This window comes from Sus scrofa, chromosome 13 (assembly GCF_054392235.1).
Source record: "Sus scrofa isolate SSC_HxYL_T2T_F1_AM1 chromosome 13, Sscrofa_HxYL_maternal_Yorkshire_Landrace_v2.0, whole genome shotgun sequence".
Lineage (NCBI taxonomy): Eukaryota > Metazoa > Chordata > Mammalia > Artiodactyla > Suidae > Sus > Sus scrofa.
Window position 1 is genome coordinate 34124536 of NC_139395.1, and position 16333 is coordinate 34140868.

The window sequence follows — 16333 nt, forward strand, 5'->3', positions numbered from 1 at the left end:
TATGTCTGTACCACACAGACTTGATTATGGTTGTTTTGAAGTAAGTTTTGAAATTAAGAAGTGTGAGTCTACCAAGTTTATTCTTTTTTTGGGGGGGGGTGGGGAGGGACAGAAGCACAGGTAACAACCTGGACTTGCAACTGATGTCTCAAGTGGGAGTGAGATGAGGTGGGGGGAGTCTTAACAGACTGAGCCTCTAACCTGTGAGTCTGTGTTAACCATGGTTGGTGTCACAACAGAATTGAATTTTAAGACACCCAGCTATTGTCTGAGAATTGCTTGGTGTGAAAAACCCACACATCTAATCTAGTGTCAGCAGTATTATGAGTGTGACTAAAGGAGGAACACTAGAAGGCTTTTTTCTAGAGAAGTCTTACACTTCTTTTGCTATAGTGATTTATTCTTTTTGAAGCTACTGCAATTGGAATTGTTTTCTTACTTTCATTTCCTGATTGTTCATTGCTAGCATCCAGAAATACAACTGATTTTTGTATACTGATCTTGTCTTCTACAACCTTGCTGAACTCACTAATAAGCTCTAACAGTTTTTTTGTGTGTCTCTTTGTGTTAATACCTTGGGATTTCCGATATATAATATGTTTTCTGTAAATAGGTTTACTTCTTTCCCAATCTGGATACTTTTTATTTCTTTTTCTGGCCTGACCTGGCTGGAACCTCCATAATAATGCTATTAGAAAGGACAAGAGTGGACATCCTTATCTTGTTTCTGATTTGGGGGGAAGCATCTAGTCTTTCATTGATACATATCCACTAGCTGGCAATCTTTCAGATTTTTTTTTTAATCAGGTTCAGAAAGTTCCCTTCTATCTTCGTTTGTTGACTACTTTTATCGTGAAAGTGTGTTGAATATGTCAAATGCCTTTTCCGCATCTACTGAGGTCATTTTTGTCCTTCACTCTGCCAATATGATATATTACATTGGTCATGTGCTTTTTGTCCCTTATTCTTCTAATATGATATATTATATTGGGCCGTTTTCGTGTATTGAAATAACAATGCATTCCTTGCAAGGTAATGTTTCTAGTACAACTTTTATGAAAATTAAAAGTACCAATCAACCCAGTGCTGACATCTTTGTCCAATCTCTCATCTATGCATAATTTTATATAAAATGATGAAATTATCACACAGTGTTTGATAGGCCATATCATTTGCTCTTTGCTGAAAATCAAAAGATAAACTGTAAATGGCTACATGGTATATACAAAGATACACCGTAACATAATCACTCCTTCTTTGTTAAGACATGAAGGTTGAATCTAATACATCTATTACTAAAAACATATTCTTTCTATTTTTTGGCACAATTACCTATAAACATTGGATTACTGGCTCAAAACTGAGCATTTTTAAAAAGCTTCATGAGTATCACTAAAATGTCACTCAGATAAAGTTTCCATAAATAATTCACATCAGCACTTTTAACCACACTCTTTGGCAATAGCAGGCAACTACCTTAACTTGCTTGTTTTATTTACAGGTTTTTCTATTTGCATTTGTTAAATTACAACTCAGATTCAATATCTATTCTGGTGTTTTGGGGCAATTTTTGAAATATGCTTTTCTTGATACATGTAGAATTTTTTTTCTATAAAAATAAGCTCATCTGTTTCTCATAGTTTTATAAACCTGGGACATTTTAGCTATTTTTGTAGTACATGGCAAAATCTTTTTCCTGTTTAGTTTTCAGCCACTTGATTTTATATTTTCACACTTATTTGAGGGACTTTTCTCTTTTTTGGTTTTTATGCTTATAAATTTCTTCTCCAACCTAAGATTAGATGAGTACTCAACTACCACGTTTTAATCAACTTGCTTCATATTTTGTTCAATTTTTCAGTCATTTGGAATAAATTTTTATATAATGTGAAACATGGTTCTAGCTTAATTTTGTACCAAATTGTAAGCCACGCTGTCTAAACACCACTGACTGAATAATTTATCCTTTCCTCATTGGTGAGGTTATGCCAACTTTATCATGTACTACATTCATACATTCAGAATCTCTGCACTTCCTATTGTATTCTACTGGTACTAACCAAGAGGAAGAAAATGAAGCACAAGACAGAGATAAATAACATGGATAACCGACCTGAAACATTTACATTTGATGGATATGAAAAAAAACCCTGAATAAGTATGGGAATGTATGTTTAAGCTTTGATTATGATTAAGCTTTGCAGTTTTCTCAGATCCCCAAAAGGTTTTAACTTCTTAGTAAGGGAACAGAGGTAGGAGAAAGAGAACAGAGAAGCTGGGTACGAGACGAATGCCCTTTTCAAACTCTGAGTAACCGGTAGTTGGATATGGCAGTAGAACAGAACTGTGAAAATTCTACAGGCAAATCATGGAATCAAGAATTGTTCCTTGATTAAGAGGATTAGGAGAACAATGGGGGAAGAGTGAAAAAAAGGCATTTTAGACACCTTAGGATTTCATCCCACGGACAGAATCATATTAAAATAAATGGACTCTCCTTAACATGAAAGAGAAATGATAAAGATATCACCATTATCATTAACTGAAACTGATTACAGTTCACTGACTCACTGAGACCAGGGAGCAAATACTGTATGACCTCCCAGAGTTGGCTGTCTTACCTAGTGATGCATAGGAACCTGGGTTCAGGGCACCTGCACCTAACCGCCCACTCCGCACAGACTGCCCAGCAGCATGATGTGCTTTGGCACCAGCAGCTGCATTCACATCAATGTCACTTCGTGAGCGCTGCAGGCTTCCTGGAAGGGAATTGGCTTTGCTGCTGCCTGTGGATACTATGGGAAAAAGTTAAGGTAATCTGTATTATTTTAATCACTGCAAACAGCATGAAAGTTACAAAAAATTTAAACCACCATGAGATAATCCATGATAACAAATTGTCAAAAAGGAAAAAGTAATCAAATGGATGTTAGAAAGTATTTATAATATTTTAAAATCAGAATGTCTCAGTTTCAATTCTAAATTTTTTGGACTATTTTCTCAATATTTCTCTGCCTCATTTTTCCCTTCCAAAAAATGGGAAAAATAATATAGTTTGTAAATTCACAGGACTATTTCATAGATGAAAAGATGATATTTATGACTGATTCATGAAAATGAGGCACTGGGCAAGATAAATAGATGCAGCAGTGCTATTTTTTAACTATAAGAATAATGCAAGGAGAACTAGTATGGGAATAGGATTATTCAGAAAATAGTGGAGGTTCTGCCACTCTTTTTTAAAATTATTTTTTTTTTTTTTTTTTTTTTGTCTTTTTGCCATTTTCTTGGGCCGCTCTCGCGGCATATGGAGGTTCCCAGGCTAGGGGTCGAATCGGAGCTGTAGCCACCAGCCTACGCCAGAGCCACAGCAACGCGGGATCCGAGCCGCGTCTGCAACCTACACCACAGCTCACGGCAACGCCGGATCGTTAACCCACTGAGCAAGGGCAGGGACCGAACCCGCAACCTCATGGTTCCCAGTCGGGTTCGTTAACCACTGCGCCACGACGGGAACTCCCCTTAAAATTATTTTTTTTAATGGCTGCACCTGTGGCATATGGAGGTTCCCAGGCCAGGGATGGATCCAAGTCACAGCTTGGCAATGCCCGATACATTACCCACTGTGCTGGGCCAGGGATCAAACCTGCACCTCTGCAGTGATCCCAGCCACTACACTCAGATTCTTAACCCACTGAGCTACAGTGGGGACTCCAGTTCTGCCACTCTCGGGCAATGAAAATTAAGTCATTATATTTCTAGTATTTAGTTTTTCAGTTTTAAAGAGAAGCAGTTTTATAAGCTCTATGAGTTATGACCCATTAAAGGCTTTGAAATCAACTCAGTGGGTCATGAAAGCATTTTAAAGAAGTGAAACATAAAGAAAATAAAGTGTGTCACTAGTAAGGGTAAGTAAGCATCCTGGAATTTCAGATTATATTGTATATGTATTCCTGTATACAGTATACTACATAGTAGATGTATCTTGTATGTATATAACTGTATACACTACAATGTGTATACTACATGTAGTATATGTGTATGGCATACAAACATAGGTACAGTGTAAATGTGTGGTGATGGGTTATGTAAAATGAATTTCTCATTGTGAGTCACATTAAAATAGTTTAAAAGTTACTACTTTTAACTGTTTAGCTTTTTAAAATGTCTTAATGTGCTTTTAGAACATTTAAAGTGTAACTTTTAAGTGTTGTGATCTTTTAAACTCTTGATGTGACTCACTGTGAGAATATCTTTTTACATTGTAACTTTTACTTTATTTAGTAAACAATATGCATGATAACTCTTACTTAAAAAGGCAATTTACCTCTTCCAGCCACAGTTGATGGGTTTGCTGTGGACCATTTGGAAGAAAAAGGGCGACTGCAAGGTAAAAAAAAATACTTTTAGTAAGAAGATTTAATTTACTACTTCTCTGACAACAATTAATGAAATACTATCGAGTTTTCTGAAGGGTTGAGAAGTACCTCTGATTTCAATTTTCCTTTTACAAATTACTTAGAACTGCTTTTTTTCGTCTTTTCTAGGGCCGCACCCGTGGCATATGGAGGTTCCCAGGCTATGGGGCCAATCGGAGCTGTAGCCGCCAGCCTATGCCAGAGCCACAGCAACGCAGGATCTGAGCCGCGTCTGCGACCTACACCACAGCTCACGGCAACGCCAGATCCTTAACCCACTGGGCAAGGCCAGGGATTGAACCCGCAACCTCATGGTTCCTAGTTGGATTCATTAACCACTGTGCCACAATGGGAACTCCCAGTTTAGAACTGTTGTTGTCACATACAAATGGTATCTAAATTAGATCTGAAGCAAAAGTGAAATAACTAGCATTGAATAAAGACGGTAAGTTCTACAGAAATAGGAATTAGGTTGCTGTTGCCCACTATGGTCCTCAGCATACATGACATTATTTTACACTCACCATAGGGAACTCAATACTTAATAACGGCATTCTCCAACACTTGTTTCCTGAGATATTTTACTTAGGAGAGAGAGGTAGTATTATCACTAGCACACATGGAATTCCGTTTAACAAAATGCCTAAGTCAAAATGGTTATGACCACTGGCAACTAACGCAGTTACCTTACAGGTAGAACACCATCCACAGTGCTGTAGCATTAACTGTCTGGGGCAACAGAAACAAAGCTAAGGACTACTGCTGAGGATAACATGTATGTTTAGAAAGCAAAACAGCTATAATCATCTCAAAGAATCCAACATCTTCTTTAGTATCTTTGATTATTTATCTTTAATTTCAATGATACTCTGTAGCTACCACAAACAAATAATATATCTAAATATATACACTTAAGGATCTGGAAAGTATGTGTATAAATTTTAAAAGTGGGAAGAAAGGTTTATATTAGGCTATTAAAATATACTCTGTAAATTAATATTATCAAATGATAAATTTGGTAGTTGGTTATTAAACTCAGTATTATATTATTTTTATACCTGTCTCCTAAAATTGTTAACTCTAATAGGTTAAGGCAGATCACTTCAAGTGCAAAGATTTTAAAGCTGTTTGTTTAAAGATGTTATACTAGCACAAGATAAAATATCTTGATTACTTAAAGTGTGGTCCATGGATAAAAAGCACTGACATTATCCAGGAGTGTGTAAAAAATGGGAAATCTTAGGTCCCATCCCAGATCTACTAAATCAGATTCTGAATGTTAACAAGATCTTCAGATGATCCATATACATTTTAAAGTGTGAGAATAGTAAATAAAAGTAAAGGGTAAAAGAGAAAAAACTCCTTTGAGGCAAAGGATTTATCACAAATTTAGAGAATTATTCCCACAATAATTATTTTTTGAAATCATATCATATATGCTTTTACTCTGAAAACTTATAATCCACTCAACTTTATTTGGTACAGTACTCACAATATTCTTGTGAGTGCTTCCTTGAATTTTGCACCCTAGCTGCCTCCCTTGCCCACCCTGGTCTCAGTCCTGCAGCAGAGAGCTTCCAAGTCAACCAGCAATCTCTGCGGGGTAAAGGTCCTAAAAAGATAGGAATTACAGAGAGGGGAAATCTGTAATCTGAAATTTTCCTTAGGGAAATCTACAGATACTTTTGGGCACTGCTAGCGAGCAGAGAAAGCATTGGAGATCTTAGCAATCTCATGTGGTTAGAGAGACAGAAAATAGGGGCAAGGCTGCCAAGGCAGCAAGGCTTTGAGGTAGCCAACATAATGATAGGAGTGGAGTTATAGAGAAGTGAGTCATATAATTTTGCCCCTTTGAGGGATTTGCTGAAATCCTATGCTGTGAAAGGGGCGAGGAAAGAAGGCAGTGCAATTTTGACCAGTCACCCAGTGCTGTGTAAGAGCTGTAAGATGACTTCTGAATCTGTTACAACTCCTCCGCTACAATGCCCTAGAAGTGGGACATTTACATTATGGACTATTTTCGGGGTATTAAGAAAAGTATATAAATTAGTGCTTCCCAATTTTTTTCACAGACATGAACATACAGAAACAAAAATTTGAATCACTGAACTCTTCATGTAAAGAGAAGTATGTAATTCAACCCTTGAGAAAACAGCAGAAAATAAGCACATTCAGGCATCATTCTTTCATGGCTTTAAGTGAAAACGATGAGATATGCAACCATCCGACTTAAGGAACTCCGGGGAGCTAGAGAGAGGAAGAAATCAACAATCATTCATATGACCTTACTTGAGACTTTCCTGTGAGCTAGATGAGGACCTGTCTGATTGTGGAAGAGATGCTACACTGCCAGAACTCTTTAAGTAGGTCTGAAGACTCTTCTGATAAGAGGGCTCAAGGGAATTATACAATGTTTCAGCTTCACCAGGAAAGTGGTTTCTAAGACCCATATATGTCCTGAAAAACAAATGAACAAACAACAAAATAAAAAAAAAAATCTTAAAGTAATAACTTTGCATGATTAGACATTAATTGTAAAATGTGTACATTCAAGAGGTCTGAATTTAAAGGCCACACATTTTTGGGGAGGAGGAGCCGGGTTTGGCCGTACCTGCAGCATGCAGAATTTCCTGGGCCAGGGACCAAACGCATGTCACAGCAGTGACCTGAGCCATGGCAGTAATGATGCCAGATCCTTAACCCACTTAGCCACAAGGGAACTCTGCCCACTGGTTTTTAATATACCCACAATATACCAAAGGAATATTTTCTAAATTTGACAAGTTTTGTTAGAAGAATGGCAGGCTTTTGAGAAAAACAGATCTCAGTTCAAAACCTGACCATAATCCTTACTGTGTGCCCTTGAATAAACTCCCAAATCTCCAAACTTCAGTTGCCAATCTAAAGAGATAGCACCTTTGTGGAAGCATTTTAAGGATTAGAAAAAAACGTATACCAACTGTCCCAGGCAGTACCAGGTACATAACACATGCTCAATAAATTAGTTATTTTTATTCACAACAAAAGTGGATATGTTATGATGGAACAGAAATACTGATGAATATGTAAATGAAAAATGTGAAATTAATCATTAAGACATCCAGGACAGAATTGATGGAGAAAAATCAATCTCAGTTGTAGTAAGAGCTAGTGAGGGAGTTCCTGTTGTGGGCTGAGTAGGTTACGAACCCAACTAGCATCCATGAGGATGTGGGTTTGGTCCCTGGCCTCACTCACAGGTTTAAGGATCTGGCATTGCTGAGAGCTGTGGTATAGGTCGCAGATGCAGCTTGGATCCCACATTGCTGTGGCTGTGGCATAGGGCGGCAGATGAAGCTCCAATTTGACCCCTCGCCTGGGAATCTCCATGTGCTGCAAGAGAGGCACTAAAAAGCAAAAAACAAAAACAAAAACAAAAAAAGCTAATCAAATGGAATACTTAGAACACTTCTGATATTTTCATTCTTCCAATATAAATCTTGTCAAAGAAAAGACCAAAGCATGGTCTTTTAAAATGTCATAAAGAGGAGTTCCTATCATGGCTCAGTGGTTAATGAATCCAACTAGGAACCATGAGGTTGTGGGTTCCATCCTTGGCCTCGCTCAGTGGGTTAAAGATCCAGCTTGCTGTGAGTTGTGGTATAGGTCTAAGACACGGCTTGGATCCTATGTTGCTGTGGCTCTGGCATAGGCCAGCGGCTACAGCTCCAATTAGACCCCTAGCCTGGGAAGCTCCATATACCGTGGGTATGGCCCTAGAAAAGGCAAAAAGACAAAAAAAAAAAAAAGTCATAAAGACGCATTACAGACTTACTTTCTTGCCTCCACTCTGGCCTCAGCATCTGCATCATGAATTCCCTTTTTAATAGTTTCAACCAAGACAGCTGCATGCCTATAAAATAAAACATCTTTAGATTCACATGCAAAAGGTATTTTACCACAAATGATACTGCCTCTATGTTACTCATCAATCACAAAGGGGCAGGGGAGATAAAAAGATAATTAGTATACAATAATAAACCTAAGACCACAAAAGATTTCCTAATAACACATCTCATACATTTCATTCATGTATGCTTTCCTTCTGACAAGTCGAAAACTATAAAACTGAACATTTTTTTTTTTTTTTTTTTTTTTTGTCTTTTTGCTATTTCTTGGGCCGCTCCCGCGGCGTATGGAGGTTCCCAGGCTAGGGGTCGAATCGGAGCTGTAGCCACTGGCCTACGCCAGAGCCACAGCAACTCGGGATCCGAGCTGCATCTGCAACCCACACCACAGCTCATGGCAACGCTGGATCGTCAACGCACTGAGCAAGGGCAGGGACCGAACCCGCAACCTCATGGTTCCTAGTCGGATTCGTTAACCACTGCACCACGACGGAAACTCCTGGACATAATTATTTTTAAACAGAGTCCAGATATATACTACTCAAATTAAAATTTTTCATGAATTAAAAAAAGCCTTTTGTGTAGTTCCTCACTAACCTATCATTGTAGAAAATGATTTGCTAATAGTATGATCAGTTATGATCTAACCAACTGAATAGTAGCTGCCAAAAAAGAACTTAAGGAAACCTTGGAATTATATCATGCCTGCATTAAACAATGAATTGTTTTTAAAAAATAGGTTATGAATAGATTTAGTGATTTCCATGAAAATGAAAATTAGCAACGTGTTCAATATAAAGGCATATATACCTCAAGCTTCAAACTTGAAATTAATGACAAATACAGTCATGCAAACAGCCACTGAGACAACAGCTAACCACAATTGTCTCTTGCTCACCTCAGAGCATCATTAGACACTGCCCAGTACATACTTGACCAATGATACGTGACAGGCGGTGTGGAAAAACTTTCCAATTAATCTCTATTTTTAAAATCTCTTTCCTCTGAAAGGAAGTGCCTTTCTTCTATCTTAAACCATTCATTACTTAATTACACTCTAAGAAACCTATCTTATGTGACTAGAGATACATTTTAAAATATTTACTCAATTTAACCTGGAATATTTTATATAACCCATTTCACCTAAGAGACCCTCAATCACCCCATAGAGAAGAAAATCACAGCTTTAATGAATAAGAGGAGCACCACAGCTTTAAAGGAAAACCAGTACAAACAGCTTTTAAAGCAAAATGAGAAATAATGCAAAACCAATACCATCAATTTCTAAGGAACTGATGACAATGGGAGGGAGAGTGATGGGGAGAGGAAGAGTCGATACCTTTCCAATGAGTGAGTCTGCCACTCCTGTAACAATAAATCTAAAAATTCAAATGAACGCCTGCAAAAGAAAAGATAATTATAACTTAACATTATATTAAGTTATATTAATCTATAACTAAATGTTAATTAATTAACACTTTCTTCCATAACATTGCACTTTGCTCCCTGAATAAGAAATCTTTTTAGATATCTTTACTACCAAATACTTATTTTAGGTCTCCAACTTTTTTTTTTTTTTTTTTTTGCTTTTTAGGGTCACACCCACAGCATATGGAGTGGCTTCCCAGGCTAGGGGTTGAATTGGAGCTACAGCTGCCGGCCTACACCATAGCCACAGCAACATAGAACCCAGGCCACATGGGTAACCTACACCACAGTTCACAGCAATGCCAGATCCTTAACTCAGTGAGTGAGGCCAGGGATCAAACCCCCAACCTCATGGTTACTAGTTGGATTCATTTCCACTCCACCACAATGGGAACTCCAAGGCTCCAACCATTCCTATGCTTAATAGTTCAACAAGACCTTAAGAGTTTCACATAGTTTTAACTTAAAATGTCAAATTTAAAATTTAACTTAATTCAAAAGATACTTATCAAACATACTATGCACTAGAAACTGAAGATATATGATGGTGACCAGGAACATTTTCTTCTATTTCTACATTTGTTTCCTTAAATATATGATTCTTATTTTTTTTTTTTTTTTTGTCTTTTGTCTTTTTTGTTGTTGTTGTTGTTGTTATTGTTGCTATTTCTTGGGCCGCTCCCGCGGCATATGGAGGTTCCCAGGCTAGGGGTTGAATCGGAGCTGTAGTCACCGGCCTACGCCAGAGCCACAACAACGCGGGATCAGAGCTGCGTCTGCAACCTACACCACAGCTCACAGCAACGCCAGATCCTTAACCCACTGAGCAAGGGCAGGGATCGAACCCACAACCTCATGGTTCCTAGTCGGATTCATTAACCACTGCGCCACGATGGGAACTCCAAATATATGATTCTTCAGCAGATATTTGCATGTTTTCTCCTAAGCCTTCTCAAATTCTTCAATTATCTCATGCTTGAGCTTCTCTTCTTTTCTGGCATCTGATGACACAGCTCTGCCCTTTTTTTTCTTCCTTTATTAACACTTTTCCTCCACCTACCCTTAAATATGTGCCTACCTGGTTAGTGCTGATTTCAGCCCACTTCCCATTTACAGTCTCTCCTTGGGCAGTATCACCTGTGCCCTTAGCACTGCCCATCAGCTGTACTTCTCACATCTAGTTCTTTATCTCTAGCACTAGTTCTTCAATTCAGTGTCAAAGTGTCAAGCAGCTCACAGTCAGCTCTACACAGGCAGGAAATGTTAACTCAAATACTACATACAAAAGAACAAATTACTCCTTACCCTCTCAAATCTAGTCTTGCAGCCCGTATAATACAAATCACAAAACGAGAAACATAAAGGTTAAATTAACCTGTCCAAAGTGATAAAGTTGGGATTTAAACCTGCTGGCATTCTGACTCCAGACATCACAGCCCAAAGCACCTGACATCACCTCCCTCATCCATACCCAACTATCAAGTTTCATTTCTATACCTGAAATCTCTTGGATTTACTAAATAAAATCTCCTTCAACCAATTGTCATAAATACAGCTCTAGTTCAGACCCTTCCTCTTTGTTTGTTTTTTTGAAACAGAAATTCCTGCTGCCCATCTCTGTAACTTCCTTTTTATTTTATTTTTTTCCCACTATACAGCACAGATCCTTCCTCTCCTACTTAATTAGACCAAAGCTTCTCATTGTCTTTTTAATCACTGCTCATATAGCTGGAATAAAAACTAGGATGGATGACATTACCTCCTCATCAAAAATCGCTAATGGAACAATGGCAAAGTGTCTCTTCCTGACATTCAAAGCCCTCTATGCTGTGACTTCAAGCTATCTCCCCAGCCAATCAGCCTTGTTTCCTACTGAGCCTCCCACTTATCATGTGCTCTGGCCTTGGGGGCTGCCCAATGGCCTGGCAGCAAGCAACATAGCTTTCCACCTCTGCTCAGGTTTTATCCCATTCTCTTTCCAGAGAGGTACTGACTCATTCTCTGACTTCCTCTTCTCTGTCACATTCCTATTTCTCCAATTACCATTTTGTTCAATGCAAGACAGATTGGTAAACCTTTTCTGTAAAGGGGTGGGTAGGTAAATGTTTTAGGCTTTGTGAACTACACAGTCTCTATTTCATATTTTCCTTCTTTCCCCCTTTTCAACCACCCTTCAAAATGTAAGAAACAGCCTTAACTTGTGTGCTATAATAAAACTAGATTGCTGGACAGATTTGACCAGTGGGCTGTTGTTGTCTGCTGACCCCTAACATAAGAGAGAAGTAATTAAACAACTGTCACCCAAACTCCAAATCACTTACAGATAATAATGATATCTTATTTAGCTTCTTCTTAACATTAAGTACTTTAATAAACATATTTATCAAATAAACAAGAGAAAAAGTTCTTTACAATTTTCTTAAACATCCAATGCACAAATCCTGTTTTTGCTATCTTTATGAATGATGGCAATAGTGGTGCTATTAAAGACTGTAGAAATCATAAGGAAAGAGATACTGACTGATTGACCTGTTATGGCTGTATACTCTATGCCAAACATTATGTTCAGTTCTACTAGTATGCATCTCATTTAATCCTCACCTCTTTTTGGGGTCCACATCATCAGCCCTACAAACATATGTAGACACTGAGGTTCAGGGCAGTTAACTGCCTGAGACAGGACAGTCAATGGTTGCAGTTGTAGGACTCTAAGGGAGGCCCTACTCTGGAATCTATACTCTCTGAAAACCAAACTAGTGCCCCAAATAAACCAAACCTTAACAGGATAAGACCCAGAAACATGGGTGGTCACAGTGACTGTTTTGTTCCCTTTTCTCCTATATGACATGATATAACATTTTTAAATAAGGTTTCTAGGAAGGAAAAAATTGATGACAACTAATTTTGGTACACAACTAAGAATTAAACATAATGTAAGAATATTCGACATAAAGCTACACAAGGAATAGTTTCTCCTAAAACTTACCTCCTTACAGGAACTGATTTTGATGTGCAATTGCTTGTTATTAAAGGTATAAGTCTGGGTACATGAGTATGCTGAAAAAGACATTTTAGAAAAGGTTGAAAAATCCTGTGTACTTCACACAATCCTTTTTGCCATTTACCTTACATTCAAGTATTTCGTTACATTAGAACAGGACAAAAGTACCATAAAATCAGATTCTGAAAGAAATTTAGAGCAGTCAAAATATTTTCCCAAGTTAAAGTTAACAGTAATGACATAGTTTCAGAAGGACAGAAATGCTTAAAATATTAAATAATAAAAAAGAGTTAATTATAATAGCAGAGAACTATTAGGATAGTGTACTCTGGGGGGAGGGAGCACCAAGAATGACCCGGCATGTATCTGTTCTTTTTTTTTTTTTTTTTTTTGTCTTTTTGCCTTTTCCAGGCCTGCACCTGCGGCATATGGAGGTTCCCAGGCTAGGGGTCGAATCAGAGCTATAGCCGCTGGCCTATGCCACAGCCACAGCAACGTGGGATCCAAGCCGCGTCTGCAACCTACACCAAAGCTCACAGCAATGCTGGATCCTTAACCCACTGAGCAAGGCCAGGGATCGAAACCACAACCTCGTGGTTCCTAGTTGGATTCATTAACCACTGAGCCACAACGGGAACTCCTGTGTTTATCTTATTTTCTTTATTTATTTATTTTCTGAAGTACCATCGCTCTTACTGGTAGAAGACAGTAACTGCTATGTCATCAAAGCAGATTATCAGAATGAATCTATGTAAGTACTGTGAATGTACTTTGAAATGGCGATTTTTTTTTTTTTTTTTGTCTTTTGTCTTTTTATGGCTGCACCCACACCACATGGAGGTTACCAGGCTAGGGGTCAAATCAGAGCTGTAGCCACTGGCCTATGCCACAGCCACAGCAACAAAGGATCCAAGCCATTTCTGTGACCTATACTACAGCTCACGGTAATGCCGGATCCTTAACCCACTGAGCGAGGCCAGGGATTGAACCCATGTCCTCAGGGATGCTAGTTGGGTTCATTAGCCACTGAGCCATGACGGGAACTCCTGAAATGGTGATTTTAACTGAACTTTCATTCTAGCTGAGCCAAAGTTCTCTAGGATTCAGGTAAAGTTCAGTATATCTAATATTCTGATTTCTATTAGTAATCTTATGTTCTTCAGTGATGCAAACACTAAAAAGTTCATAATAGACATAAGAGTAAAATCGTAACCTAAGCATACACATTTGATGCTTTAAGTCTCCCATGTTTCCTCTTAGCTAATGGTACAGGCTGGGTTACCTAGGAAGCAGGCTCTAAGATGGAGTTCAGCATTGAGGATATTAAGAAGTACTCTTGGGATGAACAGCTGTGGAAGGGAGGAGACAGAGCAGGAGTGCATAGAGGAAGAAATCAATCTGTGATGTGGCCCAAAGATATCCTTGCCCAAAGCCAGTGGGGAGCTCTGGAGCTAAAATGGCCCTTCGGAATAGTGTCAAATTGGTCTTGGACGGCCAAACCTTTACAGTTCGAATCAGTGACTGAATGTGGCCCATAACTAGGAAGACATAAGACCTTGGGAAGGCAGCTCTCTGCAAGCTGAAGCGGTCCTTAAAGAGGCTGGAAGATGAAACTCTGCAAACAGTGCTTCCAGTATTGGGGAAATGAGCCTTTCACTGAAGGAGAATGTGAGGGCACATCAGTGTGTGTATGTGCCACAACTAACTTCTCCAAAACCAGAGGGAAAACTTTTTTTAGCTCCTACAGAGGGAACCACTCACAGACTTTAAGTCGTTCAAGATGAAGATAATGAAGCAGAATATTGACCTGCACATTATTCGGCTGTTACCTTTAGCATGGAAGGGCTCTGAGGACCCACTCCTTTGGGGCATCCAGAAGAACATTACTTTCCCGAACATAACTGTGAAGTTGAAGCCACAGGAGGTCTCAACTACCATTCTCCTACTCTTATAACCTCCTCAAAATCCTACTGCTAATTAACTCACATCCAACACAGTGGCAGGGATGGAGAGGCAGTGGCTACACCATATGCAGGGGGAGCTGTACCAAAGGAAAATAAAAAATGACTCTCGGAATTACGGATGACACCTACAACCAAACACTAAGTCAGAACAACTTAGAAGCAGTCACCTGGGAAACAGAATACAGAATACAGAAAATAATGTAAAACAACAACAAAATACCTGATTTGTATTTTCCGTGAGATGATAGGAGAGCATTCATCAATAATATGAGACAAGCTCATGAAAAAAAGAGCAATTTGAAAACAATATATCAAGAGTAAACAAATCTAAGAATGGCAAAGTTGTACTGTCAAGTAAGGAGAATTTAAAGGAATTTTTCCTGAGAACACACACATCTAAGACAGGAGACAAAAAATTATTCAAGAAATGATAAATGATAAGCAGAAGCAATAAATAAATGATCCATGAAAATGAGCGTAAATTTAAGGAAACTTAATTTTACTCAGAAATCCTATTTTTTTCTTTTTTCTTTTTCTTTGTCTTTTGTCTTTTTAGGGCTGTACCCATGGAATATGGAGGTTCGCAGGCTAGGGGTCAAATTGGTGCTGTAGCTGCCAGCCTATGCCACAGCCACAGCAATGTGGGATCTGCGCAGCATCTGCGATCTATACCAGAGCTCACAGCAATGCTGGATGCTTAAACCACTGAGTGAGGCCAGGGATCAAACCCGCATCCTCATGGATACTAGTCGGGTTCGTTAACCACTGAGTTATAACAGGAAGTCCAAGTCAGAAATCTTAATCTACTGTGTATGGAAAGCACTAATGAAAGACGCCTGCTGTGAGGAAACTCCTGACATAAAGCATCCTAAAATTTATTTGCTTATTTTTTAAAATAAAAGAATCAAATGATATCTCACTTAGGGAAAACAAGTGAGAAAAAGTTAAGAAAACAATTCTGAGTGAAAAGGAAGCAACTCTGAGGGAAAAGAAATGTGAACCTAAAGTCCAGTTATCTTAGTTTTTATATAAGAGCAAAGAAAAGCCATTTCAAAATATGCAAAGATAAATACACATGAAAATTGAGAATATATTAAAACCAAACAAAAACTTAAAATGCAGGTAAAAGTTTACTAATAAACACTGGATAGGAGTGAAAGCATAAAAATCCAGTTAACTTCAATTGCTGAAAATGAAAATGTCATTGCTCAATTTAGTGGTTAAGTGGAAAAAAGATGTGAGTAAGATAAAATATACACTCTTTAAAAGGTGGGGGGAGTGAAACATAGGTTTTATTCTTAATACCAACAAAGAATAAGGAACTGCTAAGAAAATAATGAAACAGGTGAGAAGGCACAAAGAACAGAAAACAGAAAAGACAGGAAAGAAAAAAATACTTCTTTTAAGATGGTAGGCGTCAAAAGCTTTTACCATACATAAAGTATTTATACATAAAACAAGAATTGTTAGGAAAACAAAGTTGTTGAAAATAAAAATCAGAATCTGCCAAATAAAGAAGCTTCTAAAAAAAGAAAAGGAGACCATAGGAGTTCCCACTGTGGCACAAGGGCTAAGGATCCAATGTTACCACAGCTGTGGCTCAGATTCAGTCCCTGGCTGGGAACTTCCACATGC

The 16333-nt window shown here is 38.3% G+C and overlaps 1 protein-coding gene across 50 annotated transcripts in view; it reads right to left on the minus strand.

Annotated features, from left to right (window-relative positions):
* The window catches only part of CLASP2 (cytoplasmic linker associated protein 2), a 205172-nt gene that overhangs the window by 87316 nt on the left and 101523 nt on the right, over window positions 1-16333 (minus strand). For all 50 annotated transcript variants that reach the window (XM_084987576.1, XM_084987570.1, XM_084987575.1 and 47 more), the window contains 6 exons: window positions 12720-12790; window positions 9645-9704; window positions 8233-8310; window positions 6708-6875; window positions 4328-4383; window positions 2622-2795 (listed from right to left, as the gene is read on the minus strand). In XM_084987576.1, the coding sequence (XP_084843702.1) occupies window positions 2622-2795; window positions 4328-4383; window positions 6708-6875; window positions 8233-8310; window positions 9645-9704; window positions 12720-12790 (607 nt within the window). The remainder of the gene's footprint in view (window positions 1-2621; window positions 2796-4327; window positions 4384-6707; window positions 6876-8232; window positions 8311-9644; window positions 9705-12719; window positions 12791-16333) is intronic.